Source organism: Eublepharis macularius, chromosome 10, assembly GCF_028583425.1.
Source record: "Eublepharis macularius isolate TG4126 chromosome 10, MPM_Emac_v1.0, whole genome shotgun sequence".
NCBI lineage: Eukaryota > Metazoa > Chordata > Lepidosauria > Squamata > Eublepharidae > Eublepharis > Eublepharis macularius.
In genome coordinates, this window is record NC_072799.1 from 731,241 (window position 1) to 753,015 (window position 21,775).

General features: G+C 60.7%; 2 protein-coding genes and 3 non-coding genes across 8 annotated transcripts in view; all 5 read left to right on the forward strand.

Moving 5' to 3' along the window:
- DCTN1 (dynactin subunit 1) overlaps window positions 1-13,293 on the forward strand; it is a 68,238-nt gene extending 54,945 nt beyond the window's left edge. For all 4 annotated transcript variants that reach the window (XM_054989738.1, XM_054989735.1, XM_054989736.1 and 1 more), the window contains 24 exons: window positions 127-318; window positions 754-951; window positions 1,246-1,450; window positions 2,032-2,110; window positions 2,267-2,426; window positions 2,603-2,707; window positions 3,023-3,214; window positions 4,455-4,571; window positions 4,940-5,092; window positions 5,371-5,531; window positions 5,637-5,805; window positions 5,990-6,058; window positions 6,342-6,404; window positions 6,509-6,658; window positions 6,775-6,936; window positions 7,571-7,702; window positions 7,987-8,115; window positions 8,329-8,471; window positions 8,949-9,115; window positions 10,793-10,926; window positions 11,515-11,704; window positions 11,834-11,910; window positions 12,246-12,335; window positions 12,431-13,293. In XM_054989738.1, the coding sequence (XP_054845713.1) occupies window positions 127-318; window positions 754-951; window positions 1,246-1,450; window positions 2,032-2,110; window positions 2,267-2,426; window positions 2,603-2,707; window positions 3,023-3,214; window positions 4,455-4,571; window positions 4,940-5,092; window positions 5,371-5,531; window positions 5,637-5,805; window positions 5,990-6,058; window positions 6,342-6,404; window positions 6,509-6,658; window positions 6,775-6,936; window positions 7,571-7,702; window positions 7,987-8,115; window positions 8,329-8,471; window positions 8,949-9,115; window positions 10,793-10,926; window positions 11,515-11,704; window positions 11,834-11,910; window positions 12,246-12,335; window positions 12,431-12,568 (3,375 nt within the window). In that variant the 3' untranslated portion in view covers window positions 12,569-13,293. The remainder of the gene's footprint in view (window positions 1-126; window positions 319-753; window positions 952-1,245; window positions 1,451-2,031; window positions 2,111-2,266; window positions 2,427-2,602; window positions 2,708-3,022; window positions 3,215-4,454; window positions 4,572-4,939; window positions 5,093-5,370; window positions 5,532-5,636; window positions 5,806-5,989; window positions 6,059-6,341; window positions 6,405-6,508; window positions 6,659-6,774; window positions 6,937-7,570; window positions 7,703-7,986; window positions 8,116-8,328; window positions 8,472-8,948; window positions 9,116-10,792; window positions 10,927-11,514; window positions 11,705-11,833; window positions 11,911-12,245; window positions 12,336-12,430) is intronic.
- Window positions 13,294-15,566: 2,273 nt separating this feature from the next.
- Window positions 15,567-21,109, forward strand: NOP56 (NOP56 ribonucleoprotein). Its single transcript, XM_054990254.1, has 12 exons — window positions 15,567-15,896; window positions 16,009-16,104; window positions 16,219-16,333; window positions 16,444-16,605; window positions 16,710-16,908; window positions 17,238-17,425; window positions 18,062-18,213; window positions 19,006-19,106; window positions 19,415-19,563; window positions 19,843-19,964; window positions 20,159-20,293; window positions 20,534-21,109. Exons 1-12 carry the CDS (start codon window positions 15,894-15,896, stop codon window positions 20,732-20,734), a joined length of 1,623 nt encoding a protein of 540 aa, XP_054846229.1. The 5' UTR covers window positions 15,567-15,893; the 3' UTR covers window positions 20,735-21,109.
- On the forward strand, window positions 16,967-17,102 carry LOC129337197 (small nucleolar RNA SNORA51). The gene has a single exon (XR_008597792.1). It is a non-coding gene; the product is annotated as a small nucleolar RNA SNORA51 (small nucleolar RNA).
- LOC129337195 (small nucleolar RNA SNORD56) lies at window positions 19,650-19,721 on the forward strand. Its single transcript, XR_008597790.1, has one exon. It is a non-coding gene; the product is annotated as a small nucleolar RNA SNORD56 (small nucleolar RNA).
- On the forward strand, window positions 20,009-20,086 carry LOC129337194 (small nucleolar RNA SNORD57). The gene has a single exon (XR_008597789.1). It is a non-coding gene; the product is annotated as a small nucleolar RNA SNORD57 (small nucleolar RNA).
- Window positions 21,110-21,775: the final 666 nt, after the last annotated feature.

A 21,775-nucleotide genomic window follows, 5' to 3' on the forward strand; every position in this document is an offset into this window, starting at 1 on the left:
GAAAGGAGAGAAGCCCACCTCACCTTTGTGGTGCTGTGTCGATGGTGCAAAGCCCTTGGATTCAAGCACTTTTTCTAGGCAATTCTGACTCCCTTTCCCTCCTCCCCCACCCCTGCTTTCTTCCAGCCCACCCGAACGGCCAGTTCTGCTGCGTCCAGCGGCACGGCAGGGCTCTCTGGATCAGCCTCCGCATCAGCTGGCGAGATGAGCAGCAGTGAGCCAAGCACACCTGCGCAGACACCGCTGGCAGCACCTATCGTTCCTACGCCGCCCCTCACCTCGCCGGTGGCACCTCCAGCAGTCCTGTCACCTACCAAGGTAAACCCACAGGCTCCTTCCCCAGGGATTCTGGCCCCTGCTGGGGTCATCAGCTTTCTTTTGGAGCGTGTGCCACTCTGCTGTGCCTCGTTTCCCACGCGCGCCCCCTGAGGCCTTCGGGGTGTGCTTGCTCACGCGTGCACGGCTGTTCTCCCGGGGCCCCTACGGCTAGCTCAGTTGTGTGGCCAGTGAGGACAGCCCACTGCATTCAACTTCGGGGCCCTTGTCTGGCACCCACCTGCTGCAGCTCCACAGCCGTGGAAGGCCTTTGCTCACCTGCTCGTTGGGGGGTGGGGTGGGGGTTGCTGGTTGACCCTGCAGCTGGTGGGCAGGCAGGCCAGGGGCTCCCAGCTGCTGGTGTCTGGCGGCAAACGGCTTCTCCTCGTGGCCCCTCTTTGCTGGCCACGGCGGCTCCTGTTTCCCTCGTGCCCACAGGAGGAGGAGAACCTGCGAGCTCAAGTGCGGGACCTGGAGGAGAAACTGGAGACCCTCAAGATGAAGCGGAACGAAGACAAGGCCAAGCTGAAGGAGCTGGAGAAGCACAAGATCCAGCTGGAGCAGGTCCAGGAGTGGAAGAGCAAGATGCAGGAGCAGCAGGCCGAGCTCCAGAGGCGCCTGAAGGAGGCCAGGAGGGTGAGGCCCCTCCTCTCTGGGCACTGCGGGCAGGAAGAGGCCCCGCATGGCAGGCAGGGGCAGGGGTAGGGGTCAGGGTTCGTGGAGGGCTGCTGCTTTCTTTTGCATTGCAGCCCCACGGATAAGAGACCACAGTCCCCCTGCCACCAGGAAGGACACTCCGGGCAGCTCTCATCTGGCCTTTGGTGCCAGCCGGAGAGGAGGGGCCCGCTGGGCATCGGGGGGCTGCCCTGTGGCAGATGCCTGGTTGGCCGTCTCCCCTCTGAGTGAGGCTGCCTGCCTCCTTTCCCCCAGGAAGCCAAAGAGGCCCTGGAGGCCAAAGACCGCTACATGGAGGAGATGGCCGACACAGCCGACGCCGTCGAGATGGCCACCCTGGACAAGGAGATGGCCGAGGAGCGCGCCGAGTCCCTGCAGCAGGAGGTGGAGTCGCTGAAGGAGAAGGTGGAGTACCTCAGCATGGACCTGGAGATCCTCAAGCACGAGATCGAGGAGAAGGGTGAGTGAGCAACGCCAGGCCCTGCCTGGGGAGGTGGGCATGGAACAAGCACTTGCTTCCCGGTGTGCAGTGCTCCTGGTTGCGGGGTTTCAATGTCCTGAGAACCGTGAGGCCCCGGTGTTCAGAACACGCCTGTAGGGGGGAAGCGGCCTCTCCAAGAACGAGTTAGCACTCAGCCAGGGCCTCGCCTGGCCGCTCAGACTTCAGTCCTCCTCAAGCTGGAAAAAAGGGAAGGCAACCAGAGAGCAAACACGGGGCTCTCCACTTTGCGCCCCCAGCTGAAGGAAGCCAGTCTCTGGCTCCCTGGCTGGAGAAAGCCGGCAGCAGCTTCTTCTACAAGAAGGGGGGGTAGAGCTCGCCCAGGAATGTCGGATTGGAGCCGAGTTGCTTGGATTCTCCAGGAGCCACCAGCGCAGGCACACAGGGGGGGTGGGTTTAGACGTGCCCGAACAGGGTCCCCCAGAGCAGAAAGAGTGCTGGGAGACGGGGTGGGGGGTAGGACAGCCCTGCTGCTCTCATAGCACGGCTTACTTGTGAGAGGGTTGCCCTGTTCGTCCTGAACAGCCATTGTGTATTGTCAGGCTCAGATGGTGCTGCTTCCAGTTACCACGTCAAGCAGCTAGAAGAGCAGAATGCCCGGCTGAAGGAGGCCCTTGTGAGGTAGGAAGCAGGGGGCAGCTGGGGCGCTGGGCTGCTCTTCCCGGTGGGCCACGGAAGGCTTGGTCTCCCTCACGGCATGCTGCTTCCCGTTCTGGGCCTGGCTTGGCCGCCTTCTGGTCTTCAGGAGCTTCTCTGAGCACACGTTTTCTCGAAAAGGATGCGGGATTTGTCTGCCTCGGAGAAGCAGGAGCACGTGAAGCTTCAGAAGCACGTGGAGAAGAAGAACGTGGAGCTGGAGTCCCTCCGGCAGCAGAAGGAGAAGCTGCAGGAAGAGCTGAAGCAGGGCGAAAGGACCATCGATGAGCTCAAGGAGCAGGCAAGTGGCCGGGCCGAGAGGGGGCTCCAGCACGGGCATCTGCCTGCGGGGCCCGGAATGCCAGCCCAGGCTGGCGAGGGGAAGTTGGGGCGGAACAGCTGCCCTTGGGGCTGTATTTGGTATACCCGGCCCCTCCCTCAGGCGGCCCGGGTTCAGCTGGTGCTCCTTTGCTCCAGGTGGATGCTGCTCTGGGGGCTGAAGAGATGGTGGAGACGCTGACGGAGAGGAACCTGGATTTGGAGGAGAAAGTCCGTGAGCTCCGTGAGACAGTCGGAGACCTGGTGAGAGCGGGCTGGCAGAGCTCTGTGTGCCCAGGGGGAGAGGCAGCCACGTGCTCTCAGCAGGCAGTCCCTGCGTGGCCCTTCCTGCCACTGACAAATCTTGGGATATGACACGCTTTCCTTCCAGCCGTGCTCGGTGAAAAGAGAGGGCTCTGTATGTGCCCTCCCCCTGCCCCGGCTGTCACGGTCTAAGGGGAAGACATAAGAATGTTGTTCGGATGGTTGCAGCTTCTCTCTGTCTGCCCTCCAGCATCCTTTGCTTGACTCCCGACAGAGCATCCGATAGCTGCTTCCCTCTCCCTCTCCCATTTCCAGGAAGCCATGAATGAGATGAATGACGAGTTGCAGGAGAATGCCAGAGAGACAGAGCTGGAATTGCGGGAGCAGCTGGACTTGGCGACTGCTCGAGTGCGCGAGGCAGAGAAGCGTGTCGAGGCAGCGCAAGAGACAGTGGCTGACTACCAGCAGACCATCAAGAAGTACCGAGAACTGACGGCCCATTTACAGGTAGTGGTGGGCTGTCTGCAGGCTGGGACCCAGCCCCAGTGCCCTGAGGGGGCGGGACCGACTCTGGTTGCATTGGGAGAATGCCTGCAGCGTAGGGAGGAGGAGAGATGCCAGGGGAGGCTGGGGGCAGCGGGGCAGGGCGGGGCAACCATGGCAGGCCACATCCTGGTAGCAAGTTGCAGCTGAGCAGGATGCCTGGCGCTCAGTGCCCTGTCTCCTTGCTGGCCTCTCTCCATGGCTAATGGAATGAAGTACGCAAGCAGTAAGTGTGCACAATCCATCCCAGTTGCAGCATTGAGCTTTTCTTGGCACAAAATGTTGACCCTTGGCCCAGTCCTGCTACTGGGTGAGCTGAGGGTGGCTGCTGCCAGTTCCTCTTGTTGTAAGGCTGCACGGAGCATTTGCCTCCAGACATTTCAGAATGTCAAAGTAGATGGTCTGTAAGGCCCTTCCAAGTCAACGATTCTATGAAGTAGCCTCCCCGGTCCTTTGTATTTAATTGGCCCTCATGTACTGTTTTATTGCGAGTTGTGGCCCTTAAGCTCTCCTCCTAGTAGTCCCAGCTCATCAGGGAGCACGTTCTGGGTGTGAGGAAGTTGCCCATGGCAAACAGGGCCCAGTTACAAGGAGGGCCTAACCAGTCAGGGAGACGTTGCCTCTCCTTGAAGCCGGCCAAGAAAGACACACCCTGACGTGGACTGGGGGGGTGCAGGGGTTACCCTGCAGTGGCAGCCCCAAAGACTGAACGCCTTGAATGCCTGAGGCTGCTTTCTGCTGCAGCCGACCCGCCTTGGTCCATCAAGGTCAGCATTGTCTGCTCTGGCTGGCAGCGGCTCCCCAAGAGTTCAGGCAAGGGTCTTTCGCATCACCTGCCCCCTGATCCTTTCAGCTGCGGAGGCCAGGGACTGAACCTGGGACCTCCGAGGCAGACAAGCCAGGCAGATGCCCTGCCATTGAGTCACTGGCACTCCCCGAAGAGGAAACACTCCTTTTCCCGCAGAAGGAAAAGCCAGTGAGCGGGGAGAGATCTCCTTCCCTCTGTCCCAGGCGATGCCTTGCCCTGTGGGCTTCCCTCCCTCCCTCCCTCCCTCTAGCTGAACACTCCTGCCAAACTTCCATGTGCCCTCAAAATAGCCCCCAGGCGCCGCCTTGGCTCTGCTGCGGTTTGTCCCTTGGGCAGGCTCACCCCTCTCCACACCGATTGCCCAGCACGCCTGACGCTTGCGCTCTTCTGCTGCAGGAAGTTAACCGAGAGCTCATGAGCCAGCAAGAGGCTTCTGTAGAGAAGCAGCAGCAGCCTCCGCCCGAGATGTTCGACTTCAAGATCAAGTTTGCCGAGACGAAGGCCCATGCCAAGGTGAGGCCCGTCGGAGAGGTCTGTATGGCGGTGGCAGAGCCGTGGGGAGGGCCTGCAGATTCCCCAAGGCCGTCCGTTCAGGAAACGGGGAACTTAAAAGTCTCTCACAGTATTTCCTTGCGGAATTATACCTGCTTAAGAAGGTCTAGGCAGGATGCCCCGTTTCGTTGGAAATGTTTTGCTTGTTGTTGTCGTTGGCCACCTTTGTTGTACAAGGGGGTGGCAGGCATGTGAGTCTTTTGCTCAGGGTCCCGCCAGGTGGCAGGAAGCTGCGATGCCGGGCACTCTCTCTGGGGCATTTGGGGGCAGGCTGCGTGTGGAGAGGAGTGGTTTTGGGGGGGGTCCCTGACGCCACGCCTCCCGTGCAGGCCATCGAGATGGAGCTGCGGCAGATGGAGGTGCAGCAGGCCAACCGGCACGTCTCCCTCCTGACCTCGTTCATGCCGGACAGCTTCCTGCGGCACGGGGGGGACCACGACTGCGTGCTGGTGCTGCTGCTCATCCCACGGCTCATCTGCAAGGTAAGTGGCTGGTGGCTGCCTGTTCCGGTTGGGGGCCATGAGGCAGGTCTTGCGCCTCCAAAGGAAGTACACCACTGCTCCCTGAACGTGGACGTGGCTCTGAGCATGGGGCGGGGCTCCCTGGCCCTTTCTGAGCCCAGGGCAGAATATGATCCCTGTGCGTTGTGTGCTGTGGGGTTGTGTGCTGGATCCAGGGAGGTTGGGCTAGTGGTGCGCTGTTGGCAGGGGGACATGTGACACCAACAGGGCCCCCCCCTCCCCGCGCCCTGCCCGAACAGGCCGAGCTGATCAGCAAGCAGGCCCAGGAGAAGTTTGAACTGAGCGAGAACTGCGCTGAGCGTGCCGGCCTCCGGGGGGCGCCAGGGGAGCAGCTGAGTTTTGCGGCCGGCCTGGTGTACTCCCTCCTTCTGCTGCAAGCCACGCTGCGCAAATACGAGCAGTGAGTAATTCTGGGCAGGGGTCCCCGGGAAGCCCCCGGGAGGCATGGCTCTTCTGGGGGGGGGACACCTTGGCAGCTGGTGAGCCCACCCCGCTTGCCCCCCAGGGCCCTGAACAAGTGCAGCGTGGAGGTCTACAAGAAGGTGGGGCTGCTGTGCCCGGAGATGACCGTGCACGAGCGCTCGCTGGACTCCCTGATCGAGCTGCTGCACAAGGACCAGCTGGACGAGACCGTCAACGTGGAGCCCCTGACCAAAGCCATCAAGTACTACCAGGTGAGCCAGGGCGGGCCGTGGGGGCAAGGGTCACCTCCTGCCGCCAGTGGCTGCGCTTCTTCTCCCGAGAGACGCAGGCTGTCCAGGGCCTCGGCTGCCACTCTCCCTGCGGTGGCTGGGGGCCCCCTCCGGTGTTCTTTGGGCTGCCGTGGAGCCATCCAGCTGTGCTTCTCCTCCCTTCCAGCATCTGTACAGCATCCATCTGGCTGACCAAGCTGAGGACTGCACGATGCAGCTGGCGGACCACATCAAGGTCAGGAGCAGCCCGGCCCCTCGTGGTGGCCCTGGGGGCTCGTTGTCCCCTCGGGGTCTGGATCTGTCCGCAGGGCAGAGGAGATGGTTTCCATTGGCAAGGGTTGCTTGGGATGGGGGGAAAGGAAGGGCCGGGGCTGGTGCCCGGTGCCTGCTTCAGCGGGGGCACCAGAGCCGGAAGCTCCCTCCCGTGCTCCCCCCTCTCCCCCGCCCCCCAGACCCTGGGAAAGCGTCTCTTGCGGGCCTCGTCCCGGCCAAGCTGACTGCCCCGTGCTTCTCTGCAGTTCACCCAGAGCGCCTTGGACTGCGTGAGCGTGGAAGTGGGCCGGCTGCGGTCCTTCCTGCAGGTAAGACCGGAGGGAGCGGGGTCAGGAGAGCCGCCCTGGCGCTCGTCTTCCTCGGGAAGAGCCGGCCGCGGGACTGGCCCCCTTTCCCCTCTTCACCCTTGCAGGCTGGGCAGGAAGCCTCGGACTTTGCCATTCTCCTGAAGGACCTGGACACCTCCTGCAGTGACATCCGGCAGTTCTGCAAAAAGATCAGGCGCCGCATGCCTGGCACCGATGCCCCTGGCATCCCTGCAGCTCTTGGCTTTGGGCAGCAGGTGAGCGGACGGGCCGCGTGGGGGGCTCTGGCCCCGGGCCCATGCTCTGCCGAAGCGGCGGAGATGAAACGGCCCAGCATGCGTGGCCGTGCCTGGACCCCGCTTTGCTCCCCCAGGTCTCGGACACGTTGCTGGACTGCCGCAAACACCTGACTTGGGTCGTGGCTGTGGTGCAAGAAGTGGCAGCTGCCGGAGCTCAGCTGATTGCACCCCTGACGGAGAACGAGGGCCTCCCGGCCGTGAAGCTGGAAGACTTGGCCTTCCAGGCCAGTGAGCAGGTGGGGAGCCTTCCTCTCTTCCTCCTCCTCGCTTCCTGTTGCAGTGGCTGCTGCGGCCGTGGGTCAGCTGCCGGGTGGCAGTCTGGTGGCTTTGTTGGACAGCTGTGAAGTGAAAAAATTCCCAGGGGCAAACTGGGGATTGGGTAGCTAGAACACGGGGAGAAATCCCTCTTCCACACGAATCTATGGCCCTGTGGCCTGGGGACGGGGCCGCCCATCTTTGGTGCCAGCCACTTCCTTCCTTTGTGGGACCCTTCTGTCTCAGGGCACAGGTATTCAGTGCTGGCCTCAGACATTTTGCAGCCTCAGGGCCGTGCAAGCCTTGAGCTCGTATGTGATGCCCCAGAGGCGGCGGCTGGGGGGGGCTCATGGTTTGCAAGTAGAGAAAGTATGGGGGGAGGCATGTGGCCGAGGCAGTGGTGCCCAGAGGGAGGGAGGGTGGGAGGGAGAGGGTGGCCCACCTCTCCATCCCCTCGGCTCAGTGCCCGAGCGTGTCCGTTGCTGCCGCCGCCCCAGAAAAAGAGGGCAGGCCTGGCTGTTCCTGCAGTCCCCAGCCCCTGATGTGGGCTGGGCAGCTACGCCCCTGTTCCCGGGAGCAGCCGGGGCCTCGGCACTCACTGGCTTCTTTCCCCAGATCTATGGAGTGCAAAGCATTAATCCCAACGAGTGTCTGCGCCAGTCATGCAGCATCCTCATCGCCACCATGAATAAGATGGCCACCGCCATGCAAGAGGGCGAATACGACGCGGACCGACCTCAGAGCAAGGTGGGGGGGCTCAGCCGCCAGCGCTGGGAGCTGATGCAATGGGTCAGGTCTCCGGGACTAAACACCGTCTTGTGCTCTTGGCTGCTGGGCTGGGAGGGTCTCTGTGTGTGTGTCCCCCCATTACGGAAGTCTCTCCTTGCCCCACACCCGTTTCAAGGCCTGCCCTTCCTCCCTTGTAATGGCTTGAAGAGTGGCACCCAGGATGGGGAGGGGGGTTCAGGGCACTGGCTCATCCCCCAGGCACTGTTGCATGGACCGCAAGCCAACACAGACCCCTCTTGCAGCTGGCTCCCCCAGTGGAACTCCGAGCAGCTGCCTTGCGGGCAGAGATCACGGACGCAGAGGGGCTGGGGCTCAAGCTGGAAGACCGAGAGACCGTCATCAAGGAGCTGAAGAAGTCCCTCAAAATCAAGGTGCGCTGGTCCCTACGGAGCCCGTGTCCCCCTCCCTTCCCCGGGAATGGGCCTGGAATGGAAAGGAGCTGCCCCAGGTGCTGCCAATGAGAGGAGAGGCAGCAGGCCGTGTTCTCCCTACCTGGCCTCAAGCAGAAGGTGGGCTCTGCGAAACCTGCCCCTTGCCACTTTGGCATGCTGCTCTGCCAGAGGCCTCTCGTCCTTGCTCTCCAGGGCGAGGAGCTGAGTGAAGCGAATGTGCGGCTCAGCCTCCTGGAGAAGAAGCTGGACAGTGCCTCAAAGGATGCTGATGACCGGGTGGAGAAGATCCAGGCCAGGCTGAATGAGACCCAGGCTCTGCTGAAGAAGAAAGAAAAGTAAGGGGGGGCGCTTTCCCCTTGGCCACATCTGGCTGTGCGGTGCCAGGCATTGCCAGGGCTTCTGCATGCCAACCTGTGTCCTGACCCGGCTTTCAGCATCCCAGGAAGCTTGAGGGAGGAAGTCTGTGGGTCTCACGAGAGTGGAGAGGGGCCTGGGCTGGGCATGTGCCTGGGTGTTCCTGCTCTCGGCTGGGCCAGGCCAGGCCAGTCCCGGGCAGCTGAGAAGGCGGACTTAGTTGGCTTAGCCAAGGAAGATGCCAAGGCCTCCGCCAGGCAGACTGGCTTGGGAACATCAGGACCAGGAGCTGAGGACAGTCAGACTGGCCAGAAAAGTCCCTGCTCCTGTCGGCTGGGGCCTCCCCTCCCCGGCCCCCACCAAGCGCTCTCGGGTTCTCCATGAGCAGCCCCAGCGAGCGCACGGTGCGTGTGTGTGTGTGCGTGCCTCCCCCCAGCTCTCACTCTCTGCCCCTGCAGGGAGTTTGAGGAAACGATGGATGCCCTCCAGGCTGACATCGACCAGCTGGAGTCGGAGAAAATGGAGCTGAAGCAGCGGCTCAGCACCCAGTCCAAGCGCACCATTGAAGGCCTGCGTGGAGCCCCTGCTTCAGGAATCGCCTCCGTCCTCTCTGGCATCACAGGAGGTAAAGGGCGCTGCCTCGGCCCTCGCGTGCGTGCTTCTTGCGGGGGAGAGCCTCATCCCACTGCCTCTTGCTCAGGCCCCTCTCTCGAAAAAGCCTTTGCAGCGTTGGGGAGCCGCTGCCTTTTTAATGCCGGGCCCCTGGAAGGCACTAGACCCGTGGAGGTCAGGGTCAGGGTTAGGGTTTTTTCTCCCTGCAGCACAAGGGAACCATATGGGCAGGGTTATGCAGTGGGGCAGCTGCCAAGGCCCGTGGCTTAGGGCGGGGCTGCCTATGTGCTTCCCCTGCTGCGCACCTGCACGCCCCCCCCCAGGACTCTCAACCCCTTGCTCTGCCCAGCGCTGTCTGGGGAAGAGTGCGTGGCTGGCTGGGAGCACCAGCACTGGGCAGGAAGGGGGTGTCATTGGGGGTTGCAGGGAGGAAACCCCCCCCCCCAACCTGGAACCAGCCCTGCAGCGGCCCTTGTCCTGCATCAGGCCGCCTCCGTGTCCAGGCCTGGCCCTCCTGCTCCTCGGAGCAGGGTCAGCCGCTGCCCCCTTCCGCCCCCGTTTTCAGAAGCTGTCTTGTAACTCTGCTGCCTCCCGTCTCTCCCACGCTTGCCCTGCAGAGGAACAGCAGAGAGGTACAGCGGCATGCACCCCTGGCGTGTGAGGGTGGGGCGGAGGGGGCATCTGGGCGGCGGGAGAGGGAGGGAGGGAGGGAGGCCTCGTGCCCGGACGGGACTGGCAAGCTGCTGGGACTTGGGGCCGTTGCCCGGGGGGGGGGGGGCGGGAGGCAGGGGATCTTGCAGGAGGAAATCAGTAGGGGTGCAGGTGCTCGTTCAGTGCCACTCCCCGTTACTTGTACCAATGAGAGGGCTCAGCACAGGCAATTGCAACAGGTGAGCCCTGGACAAAGTACACGACTTAGTTCCCACTTCGGAAGGGTCCCTGGCCCTGCCTGTGGCGCAGCGTGGACTGGACTGGACTGGCCTGGCCTGGCCTGCCTGCCTGCCCATGGGCGAGGCTGTCCCAGCGGCCAGCTTCCATCTTGGGCCCAATGTGTGTGCGCCTGCGTGCACCAGATGTTCCCCCTTCAGGCCCGAGCTTTGTTCTTCTCCAGCCTGCTCTCCCGTGGCAGTGGCAGGGGAGGGGCCTGTCTCGCTGACCCTTGAAGGCGGGTCTCTATGTCAGGCTATGGCATTCCAGACACGAGAGTCTGCCTCACTCCCTTCTGCAAGAAGACAAGGTCTCTGGATTTCAAAAGGTTTTATTTTGAGAGAGAGCATTCGGGCCTAGACGTCCATATTCCAGGATCTGAGACCCTGGCTGATCAAGGCATTGTTAGGAATGAGGCACAGAACAGAAGTTGTTACATTTCACACTCTCAGAGCCCAGCCTCCCCCCCCAGAGTTCACATAGCAGGAGAGTTCTCTGTGGGAACACTAGTCAAGGTCGACTCGGCTCGAAGAAAAGACAGCGTCTTCTCCCATGGAAACGGCTCCTCGCAGGTGGTGGGGCCTAGAGGGAAAAGAAGACTAAACAGCTAAAGAATTAAACATGGCGTTACTCAGGTTGCTTCCTTTCAGGCAACATACAAACAGACCCTGACACTCTACAGGCTCCCCATGCCGGAGGGCATCTGGGATGCTTCCCCCCTCATCCCACACACTGTGCCGTGTCTCCTCTGCCCTTTTGACAGGTGTAGGTGCTGGCCAGGTGTCGATAGGCGGGTCAGGCCCTGTCCAGGTGAAGGACTCTCCTCTCCTCCTCCAGCAAATCGATGCTATGCAGCTGTCCATCAAGCATCTCAAAAACGAGAACAACCAGCTCAAGGTGAAGTAAGCCAGCCAGACGCCACTCAGGAGCTGCATAGCAACGGCTGGATGGGAAGGCCTGGGCCAGGGGTGGGGATGAGGTGGAGACTGGAGGGGAGCAGGGAGAGAGAGGAGGTGGGCTGAGGGGCTGCCGTGGGTGGGGGAGGCGGGCCCTCTCCATCCCCTGAGCTGAGGCCTGCAAGTTCCCCATGTTGCCCATTCTTCGGAGCCTGCAGCCAAAGGCCGCTGAGCTGCCCAAGCTGGAGAAAGTAGGGCCGGGGAGCTGCTTCCTGTGTCTCACAGTGGGCCGCTGGTGCTCCATAGAGTCCTCCAGAAGAGATTTCCCAGCAATAGTGTCCCCCCACACCTTCTTCTCTCTCAAGCGCCCCTAAACTCAAGTTGGTGTTCCTTCTTCCGAGCACCCTCCTCCTTGGTGATCTTCGGAGGGGAGGGGGAAAAGATGTGGGGGTGGGGCCACGAGCTCCTTTGATCTGAAGGATTGGCCCAGGGATGCTGACTGGAGCGACGCAGAGCAGCGGGAGAGGGGAACGTCCCGGGCAGCTGTCAGCCAGACCTCCGCTGACGGCCCTCCCCTTGTCCTCTGCAGGGAGCTCAGATGCGGAAGGAGTTGGCATCGCTGCCCCCGCTGCGTGTTCCCAAGCTCTCTCTCCCCAAGGATAGGCAGGGGGAGGAGGTGGTCTCTGGCGCTCTGTACCGCAAGACTAGCCACCTGCTGGAGACCCTGTACCAGATGAGCGCCACTGCAAAGGTGGTGGACATCACACGGCAGAAGACAGGTAGGTCTTGTGTGGGGTAGGCTGGAAGGAAGGAGCTGCCACCTTTGGGGGGCAGACATGGCTCACGGGGCGGGTGGGTATGCGTGTGCAGAATAAGCCATGCGTTTCCCTTCTCTCCTCTATGTGCAGGGGTCAGCCCAGCGGCCCAGCTCCTAGAGCAGACAGCGCGCCTGAAAGCCCTGAGTGAAACCATCGAGAAGCTGAAGGTAATTCTTGGGACTTGTGGAGGGCGGGGCGGGGGCTCTTGTTCTTGAAGGATCTCTGCACCAGCCTTGCTGGATAGGCAGACCCCACACCCTGGAGGCAACGGCCCTGGGCTGCTGGAACCACACCCTGGTGCCTCCATCTCCTGCAGCTGCTCCTCAACCATAAGCTGTTCTGGCCCTGCCTCAGGCCGCAAGGAACAGCAGCCGAGATCGGTCATTGAGGGCACAGCGCAAGGGGCAGGCCTCCGGGGGGGGGGGGCAGTTCTAAATCCAGGTGCAGCACAGGCTGCCTGGACCAGAAGGCGCTGACAGCTTCGCTTCCTTCCCTCTGGCAGGATGAAGTGATGCAGGAGACGGTCCTGCAGCATCCTGGTGCCAGCGTCCCCTCGGACTTTGGTACCTTCCCATCCACCCCGTTCCTGAAGGTGAGGGCTTGGGCTGGGACTAGGACAGGGCGCGGGGGGCCTCTGAGCCTCTGGGCCGCCCCCTGCTGATCCCTTTGCCTTCCACCTGTCTCTAGGCCAAAGAAGAGCAGAAGAAGGACACTGTCTGCATTGGCAAAGTGACCTTCCCCTGCCAGCCGGGCCATGGCCAGGTGCACAAGTTGGTCCTCACACCGGAACAGCTGCACAAGCTCCACGCCCGCCTCATTTGCTAAGAGAGCTTCTCCCCTGGCGAACTCCACCCCTGCCGCCTGTGATGCGATAAGACTGCAATGCTATCAGTTCCCCTCTGCCCCTGACTGTGCCCAGGCCAGGCTCTCCAGCTGCCACTGCCCACTCTTCTGCTGTCCCTTGTGCTCTGGCTGCTGCCGGGCACTGGCCAGGTGCCCCTGGGTCCCAGCTAGGCCTCCCTCCTTATCCAGAAGGTTCTGCTTGCAGGGGAGAAGGGCAGGTAAGGTGCCTTCCCTGGGATCTTTTCGCTAGCTCCACAGACTTGTGACCTTTCTCTAGGAACGGCTGCCGGCCTCTAGGGCCCAGGAGCAGGCGCAGAGGACCCTTCTGAGTTCCCTGGGAGATGGATGGCTGGGGGCGGGGGGAATGAAATGGTGCACAGAGCGGCACCCGGAGGACCCTTCTCAGCATCCTTGCTGCTGCCAGCAGGAGACGCCCTGGGGGCTGGCCCAGGTGACCTTATGCTGCCACTGGGAAGGAAGGGGTCTCCCCACTGTGAGCAGTTGGGGTGCTTGGCCCGGGGTCTCCCTGCTTCTCCCTAAGCGCCTCCCTTTCCTACAGCTGCCAGCCTGTCCTTGGGGTCCCTCCGTCTTAAGCACTTACGATAGAGACTGGGAAGGAGAGGGTGGGAGGGAAGATCCCCGGCTTGCTGAAATGGGAGCGGATTGGGGCCATGCGCCGTTCAGATAAATAAACTCTTTTCACTCAAGACTGGGCTCTGTGCCATTATTTCCTGCACAGGGCAAAGATCCTGCGCTCTGGTTCTCACTCTCAGCTTTTTGGGCCCAGGGCCGAGCTACAGAAGATGATTCACTCCTTTCAAGTGAGCAGCAAGCTCCTTGGCCCCCGAGTATTCCTATGCCTATTGTCCCATTTGGAAAACAGTAAACGTTTCCCTTTGAGTTGCAACTCTGCTGCCAGCTGATGGGCAATTAACAGTAGGGGGCCAGGGGGCAGCTGACCCAGCAAAACACGAGGAGTGTCCCGCTCGACCCGGCCAGTGGCACATCCTGTCTCACCAGTGGCCAACCAGCCACGCTGCAGAGCCAGCGAACGGCATAGAGGCTTATGCCCTCCTTTGCTGCGGCTTCCCAGTGTTGGTTTTCACAAGTTTTCTGTCTCTGAATACATTTATGTTATATAAATATAACATATTTATATTTATGTTATTGATTTCATTTACAGTCCGCCTTTTTCACTGAGACTCAAGGCAGATTACATAGTGTGGAATTAGTACAGTCATTATCAAGGACATTTCAGTAAACAATGCCACAGAGGAAATAAATACAAGTTTACAAAGACATAACATTAGCAAGAATCCCAGAGAAGTTGAAGAAATGCTGAAACGGCATAAGCAATTCCAGGACTGACATTAGACAACATAGAACTATCCACTAGGGTCATACTTGAAGCCCAGGTAGCACATAGGAGCACACACTTAAAGCGACAAATAGGACGGAAGGCAGCATAGCGGTGAAGTCTCCGGTCCCTAGCTCATTAGCGAAGCTTCTCTTTGAGACCCCCTCCTTCCAATACAGCCCTCCTATCTGTGTAAAAAGCCCCTTTGAATGATTCAGTTTCACATTTGTGAAAGGCCAGTCACCATGACGAGCCTCTCCTCTGCTAATGTGTCCGGTTCGTTTTTCCCGCCATCTGTGCCCGTGGCCATCAATACCTCCTAGTGGCAGGGAATACCACACTTCTTGTTAAAGTATTTCCTTTTGCCTGCCCATTGGGTGCCTCCTCCGCTTTCAACAAACAAATGCATGATTTTGTAAATCCCCCCCAGTACCCAAATTGCTCTGCTTTTAGAACTGTTCGTTTCCCCTCTGTACACATTTTCCTTGGTTCTTTTAATAAGTTTCTACTTACTTATTCTAATAGGAGTGCAATTTTCAGTGTTCCTCTGGATATTTTTTTTTAAAGGTGTAACATTTACTACTATGGAATGTGATTCTAGCAACAAGCGAGTTATACTGGTTAGCAACAATCCCAGCAGTGAAAACAGATGCAAAGAATCCATCATTTCACTGCCCTCTAGAGGCCCAAGCGCCTCCCTGGCCAGCTTCCCTGCCGCTGCAGGGCTTTGCCCTAATGTCTGAGCAGCCCCCACCACCCCGCCGCCCCCGTTCGCGCTCTGCCTGCTTTGCTGCCCACCTTCATTTTGCCCGAATCTGCGCCCCTTTCTGGGCACCTCATTTAGAGAATGTCAGAGGAGGCCATGTTGCCCTGGACGGCCTTCCGGACTCGGGACAGGCGACCAGGCGGGCATCCTTTGGATCGGCTGGCGCCTTTCCTCGCCGAGGGCCTGCCTTCCATTGAGGCCTCGTTTCGCTGCAGGTGGAAACCGCGGCCCGGGCCCGGGCACGACCACCGGCTCCTTTGCATGGCCTTTGGGCAGGAAGGGGCGCGCGCTTGGGCGACGGGGGCGGGCGGGCAGAGGGGCCGCGGGTTCCCGCTAGTGCTTCAGAGCCGAAACGGGCCGCTGCCGCAGGACGACCCCCCATCCCACCCCACCCCCGCTAGAAGGGAAGGCCGGCCGACGCGTGTCCTCCGGTTCCCGGGATCGCGGCCTCGCCTGCCTCTGCGGGCTCCTTTCTGCCGGGGCGAGGCGGCCAGGGCCCTTCGGCGCCTCCCCAGCCAGCCCGCAGGGAGCCGAGGCGGAGGAGGGAATCGGAGCCGCTTCTCGGGCCCGGGCCGCGTCCTCCGCTCGGCCTTCCGCACCGAGGCTCGAGGCCGTTCCAGCCACACCCACAAGGCGGCGCGGGCGGCGCTGGGGCCAGGAGCCCTGCCGAGTGCGCGTGCGCGGCGACCCAGAGGAGGGAGCCCGGTTAGTCTGCAGCGGCAAAACAGCGGAGTCCAGCAGCGCCTTTAAGACCAACCAACTTTACTGAAGCAGAAGCTTTCGAGAGCCACAGCTCTCTTCGTCAGAGGCGTGCGCGGGGGAGCACGGCAAGGGCCGGCCGCGGCGCCTGAGGGGGGCGGGGGGGGGGGGTTCCGGGGCTGCCGCTTCTCGGGCCGGACTCCCGGCGGAGCTCCGAGCCGCCCTCCCCCAGCGCCGGCGAGGCCGGAGGGGCGGCCAGAGGGGGAGCGCGGCTGGGACTCGGTTTCCCGGCAGGCAGCGCGGCCTCCCGCCACGCGGCTCCCAGCAAGCGCGCGCGGGGAGGGAGGCATAGCCTCCGATTGGCCCAGGCGCCGCCCCGCCTCCCGTCGGCCCGCGCGCGCCGAGCGGAAAGGGCGGGCCCAGGGCGTCTCTGCCAGGGGCGCTTCCGTTTCTCCCTCGAGGTCGGCGTGGAAGGCGAGGCCGCCATGGTGGGTGGGCGCGGGGCGGCCGGGCCTGGGCTGGGGGGCCTGAGGGGCCGGGGCTCCCCTTCCTGCCCGCCCGGCCCTTCCCCTCCGACCGCTCTCCGCTTGTCCCCCGCAGGGCCCGGTTCTGCTGCACGTCCTCTTCGAGCACGCGGCCGGCTACGCGCTCTTCGCGCTGCGGCAGGCCGAGGAGGTGGCGCTGCTGCTGCCGCAGGTGAGGGGCGAGGGGGTCGGGGGGGGGTCGGGGAGGGCCGGGCCGGGCGCCCCTCGCGCCCGCCCGCCGCCCTCCTTCCCGCCGTGGCTGAGGCCGGTCTCGTGTGGCCCGCAGGTGGAGTCGAGCGTGCTGAGCCTGGGCCAGTTCCTCGCGCTGGTGCGGCTGGTGGCCTTCTCGCCCTTCCGCTCGGCCCAGAGCGCCCTGGACAACATCCACGCCGTCTCCGAAGGTGAGTCGGCCTGTCCCGGCCCGCTCCCCGCCCTCCGCCCTGCCCGCCCCCCCTCCCCTCCCCGCCGCCCGCCCGCCCTCCCTCGAGCGCCTCCGCTTTCCCGCCCGCAGGGCTGCTGCACGAGGACTTGCGGCTGCTGCTGGAGACGCATCTGCCGGCCAAGCGGAAGAAGGCGCTGCTGGGCGTCAGCGATGCCAAGATCGGGGCCGCCATCCAGGAGGAGCTGGGCTGCCCCTGCCAGACCGGCGGCGTGGTGGCCGAGGTCACCCGAGGTGAGGAGGGCGCGGTGGGGCGGGTGGGAGGCCGGCTCGGCCGCGGGCACCGGAGGGGGACAGGGACGGGGGACCTGCTCTTCTCTTCCGTCCTCCGCCCACAGGGATCCGGCTGCACTTCTGCCACCTCATCAAGGGCTTGACGGCCCAGTCGGCCTCCAAGGCCCAGCTGGGGCTGGGGCACAGCTACTCCCGGGCCAAGGTCAAGTTCAACGTGAACCGGGTGGACAACATGATCATCCAGTCCATCAGCCTCTTGGACCAGCTCGACAAGGACATCAACACCTTCTCCATGCGGGTCAGGTGAGCCAGCGCCCGAGGGCGGGGGGGGGGGGGGTCCTGGGGCAGGGGAAATGCCCCGCCTCTCTCAGTGCTTACCGCAGGCAGCGAGTTGTGACTGCTGACTGCACAGGAATGAGAGATACAGAATCCCACCGTCCTGCATACACCACAGCAGGGTTGCTGGTTACCCAGGCTGTATTGTTAGCAGGGCACAGCTCCTTCCTTCTGGGCTGAGAACGGAGCGGCTTTGGTCCTTTCTTTAGCTGCACCACAAATTGGAAGGCCTGCGGCTGCTCCATGACTTAGGACTTGCTGTTTCTTTCCTGATTTTCTCTTCCGTGTTTTGGCAGAGAATGGTATGGGTATCATTTCCCAGAGCTGATCAAGATTGTGAGCGATAACTATACTTACTGCCGCTTGGCCAAGCTTATCAGAAACCGAAAAGAACTGAGCGAAGAGAGCTTGGAGGAGTTAGAGGAGGTGGTCATGGACAGCGCTAAAGCACAGGCGATTTTGGAAGCATCCCGTTCATCCATGGGTCAGTGGCAGTGGGGGGGGGGAGTTATGGAAATGCCACATCAACCAGGGGTTTGCTAGTGATCCTCTAGGTCAGTCATGGTCAGAAATGTACCAGCAGAGGGTGTTTTGACACCTCGATCCGATGCTGTGGCATTTCTGAGGGCCAAGTTCACACTCCGTTTCTAAAAACTAGATGCCACTTTGCCTTTGAGACACGAGATTGACACTCCCGATGTGTAGTTTTGTCATTCAATAGAAGGTTGGGACTGCAGGGCTAGGGCTCTTTTTGTGCTGTTTTCCATGTGGAAACTGTGCTTCATACTGAAGGGAAAGAAAACATGCAACTAAACTGCAGTTCTGCCAACATTTTCTGCTTTTTTTGTGGCTGTGTGTCGTCTGCTAGAGTTGCCTGTGTGGTTGTGAGAATGGTGCAGGAAAAATTGTAGCAGTTGTAAGATATCAAACAGTACAGGCTTCTCCAGAACTTCCTCTTGTTTCATTGGCTTGATTACCTGTAGCTGTTTGGTGGTGGTCTCCAGATCCCCTCCCTTTACTGAGGGCTATTGTAGATGCTAGCACTGTTCCCATACAAGTGGGGGGGGGGAGAGAGGTGTCTTTGTCTCCTTCTAGATCTCATCACCCCCCCTCCCCGCAGGCATGGATATCTCTCCTATTGATCTCATCAACATTGAGAGGTTTTCTAGTCGTGTCATCTCGCTCTCTGAATACCGCAAAGGCCTGCAGGAATACCTGCGTTCCAAGATGAGCCAGGTGGCCCCCAGCCTCTCAGCCCTGATTGGCGAAGTGGTGAGTGGAAAAGGATGCAGCAAGGGCTGGTTGGTTTCGGCAGTGGAATCCCACTTGTCTCCCCGAACAAAAAACTTCTGGCCATGCCAACCTTTATAGTACCTGCAAAAGGCAGAAGCCAGACTTAGCCCAAATGCGACTCGGTGCCTGCTTGCTGCCCGCAAGTTTGGGGTTGGGCAGAAGTCCCCACTGGCCACAGAAATGATGTGCATTTTGAATCTGTCAATCCACTGAGTTCGTGCTGCTGACACTCATTTACTGCTGATCTGTGCCAGTGGGTGGAGGGATGGACCTGGTGCTACCCATAACACTGAGCAGCCTCAAGCTTGCCTCCTGTTTGGTGGTGCGATGCAAAGGGCAGATAGGAGGCAGGGTGCTTCCCATTTCTGCCATGTACTTGGGGATTGGGACTGCGGAGAAATTTGATCCACCCGGAAGGTGGGTATGGCTATAGTCAGGATTTAATTTTATTTATTTATTTACTTATTTATGTCATTTATAGTCCATCTTCCTCACTGAGACTCAAGACAGGTTACACAGTATGAGATTAGTACAATCAGTATCAAAGACATTTCCGTAAACAATGTCATAGGGAAAACAGATACAGGCTTAAAAGACATAGTATTAGCAAGAATCCAATACAGAGTTGGAAAAATACTGAAGCAGAACATAATCAATTCTAGGATATTTAAGTGGCACTGAATGCTGCAGTTGGTTCTGGAGTCCGGTTTCTGACTGCTGTATAGCCTCCTGAGTCTGTCTCAGTATTGTCTCATCTTTTTTTGCCAACAGGTGGGTGCCCGCCTCATTTCCCATGCTGGCAGCCTGACCAACCTGGCCAAGTACCCAGCCTCAACCGTTCAGATTCTGGGCGCAGAGAAAGCCCTGTTCAGGTACAGCGGCTTGGCGGCCACAGTGATGGCAGGACTGGGGTGTGCTGGGCCTGATGCGCTTGCCCAGAGTGTGTGATAGACTGGCCCCCCGTTCTCTGAGTGGCTGCCCAAGAGCAATTCCCTTTTCCTTTGGTTTAGCAGGTTAGCTGTTTCTGATTTAGACTGGAAAGGAGGGGGAGGGTTGCTGCACAGTTTATTTGGCGGTGGGAGGCTGCTATCTACCCGTGAGGCAGAAGTGTCTTGCTGGGGCGGCTGGCAGGGCTTGGGTCCGATGCCACTCCGGTGACTCTTCCTCTCCCGCGCTGCAGAGCCTTGAAGACTCGGGGCAACACCCCCAAGTACGGCTTGATCTTCCACTCCACTTTCATTGGGCGAGCAGCGGCCAAGAACAAGGGCCGCATCTCCCGCTACTTGGCCAATAAGTGCACCATTGCGTCCCGCATCGACTGCTTCTCAGGTGAGGTTTCTGGGCTGTTTTAGGTCCTGCTCTTTTACCCCTGGGAAGAGAGGTTGAGGGCAGACGGGTGCGCCTCAGCAAACGCTTTGCCGTGATGGTTACATTTTTCGTCAACAGCATTTCACATAGTGAATGGTGACGCTCTTGTGTCTGAGCAAAGCTGGCTCCATTCGGGGGAGGGAGCTGTCAGTGCAGCAGCTCTTGGGACAGCTTGCCGCTGCCGTCTGGGCATTCCCCCAGGCCCTGTCAACAGGCGTGGCCCCTCTCCTCCTTTTGCAGAGGTCCCGACTAGTGTCTTTGGGGACAAGTTGCGTGAGCAGGTCGAGGAGCGCTTGGCCTTCTATGAGACAGGAGAGCCCCCTCGCAAGAACCTGGACGTCATGAAAGAGGCGGTGGTGGAGGTGAGTGGAGGGGACTGCCCCCGGCCCCCCTTGCTAGCAGTGGCTGGATGGGATGAGAACTCCTGAGCGCCTGACCCACCCGCTACCCGTGGAGGCAAACACTGATTTAATGAGCCTGATCCAGCGCAGTGGCCGAGAGCCCCGGCAGGGGGGAATGGGGCTGGTGCCCATGTGGATCCCTTGTGTTCAATCAGGCCACAGAGGTTGCCACCGAGATCAAGAAGAAGCTGGAGAAGAGGGAGAAGAAGAAGCAGAAACGTGAAAAGAAGCGCCTGGAGGCTCTGGCGGCAGCTGCTGGGGAGAACTCCCTGCTGGGGGCCACGGTGGAGGTGAGGCCGCTTGGAGGCTCTGCCCCGCCCCGCCCGCTCCTGAGCTGCGCTTTCCTGCTTGGAGCAAGCGAGTTTGGCCCTTGGAGCTTCCTTCAGCTCCTCCTCTCTGCTTCTGGCCTGATCTTGAGGAGTTTGCCCACTGGTGGCTGGACAGGCCAGGGCAGGCAGAGCTCTGCTTGGCCCAGGCCGAGGGGCTCGCTGCTGCTTCCCCTTTAGCCTTTTTTCTTCCTTTCTCCTCAGGAAAATGAGACGGAGCCCAAAAAGAAGAAAAAGAGGAAGCGGCAAGAGGAGCCAGAGCTGTCCGAGAACGGCCTGGAGCCAGAGGTTGGGCCCAAGAAGAAGAGAAAGCAGCTGCAGCCACCACCCCCTGTGGAGACCCCAGAGAAGAAGAAAAAGAAGAAGAAGGTGCGGCTGGAGCAGGACAGCGACGATGCAGACTAGCAGGGCAGGATCTGGCCCCAGGAGCCAAGGCCAGAGAGCCTCTTTCATCCCTCCTCAAATAAACTGGCTTTGGGAGCTGTGGTCCTCGTTCTTCCCAGGCAAGAGAATGTAGCCCTGGTTGGACCTTCTTTGCTAAAACGACTGGGCTGAAGGCCACTGGGGCCATGCCTTGCAGGCCTTTGGCACACGCTGGGCTCTGTCCATGGAGGGAAGTGGGGGGACCCGAGTGCGGGGGCTGGCGGGTGGGGTGGGGGTGGCCCAACCCTGCCCTGTCGACCATGGAGTAGCCATTGCTGCAGAATTGGGGCCTTATGAAGCCGCCGCACATTTTTAAGTGTTCAGCCTGCCATTGACAATAAAGGATGTTGTTCATAACAGTGCCTGCCTCTGTCTGCCTGCAGGTATGCCCGTTTGGAGGGGGAGAGGGCAGTGCCAGGGTTGGCCCTGGCACTGCCAGGGCCAACCCTTTCCTGCCTGGAAGTTGGACCGCCAGGGCTCTTTCCTGCCTGGAAGTTGGACCCTAAATTCCCCAAAAGCTGTTCTTTGTTGACAGGTTGGAGCTGCCTGGCAAGGAGTGGGCCTGTGCTGGGGCCTTGAGCAGCTTTGCCAAGGAGTTGGGGGAGGGGTTATCCCGGCCCTCCTTCTCACGGAAACCTCTAATGCACTCCCTGCCGGCAATGCTCCCACCACTGCAATGGAACCAGGCCACTGATCAAGAGGAAACCTGTTTCTGGGGAATTCGGACTCAATACTCTTTGAGCACGTCTGGCCAGGTGCCTGCCAGCCCAGCCATGTTGCTCTTGAGCAGTGGTGCCCCCCCCCCCCCCCGCTTGGGGCAGAGGTGCTTCTGAAGAGTGCAGGGACCACTGTCCCTGACTGGGCCTGCTGGCACTTCCCCTTCCCCCCCAGGCAGCCGTTTCGTGGGAGGACCCCCTTATTCCCAGCGTTCCCAGAGCATGCACAAGATCAACAAGGTTGGGGCCCTTGGGTCTAGGGCCTTGGCTTCTTTTACCTGCTTGGTCTCCATGACTGCTAGGATTG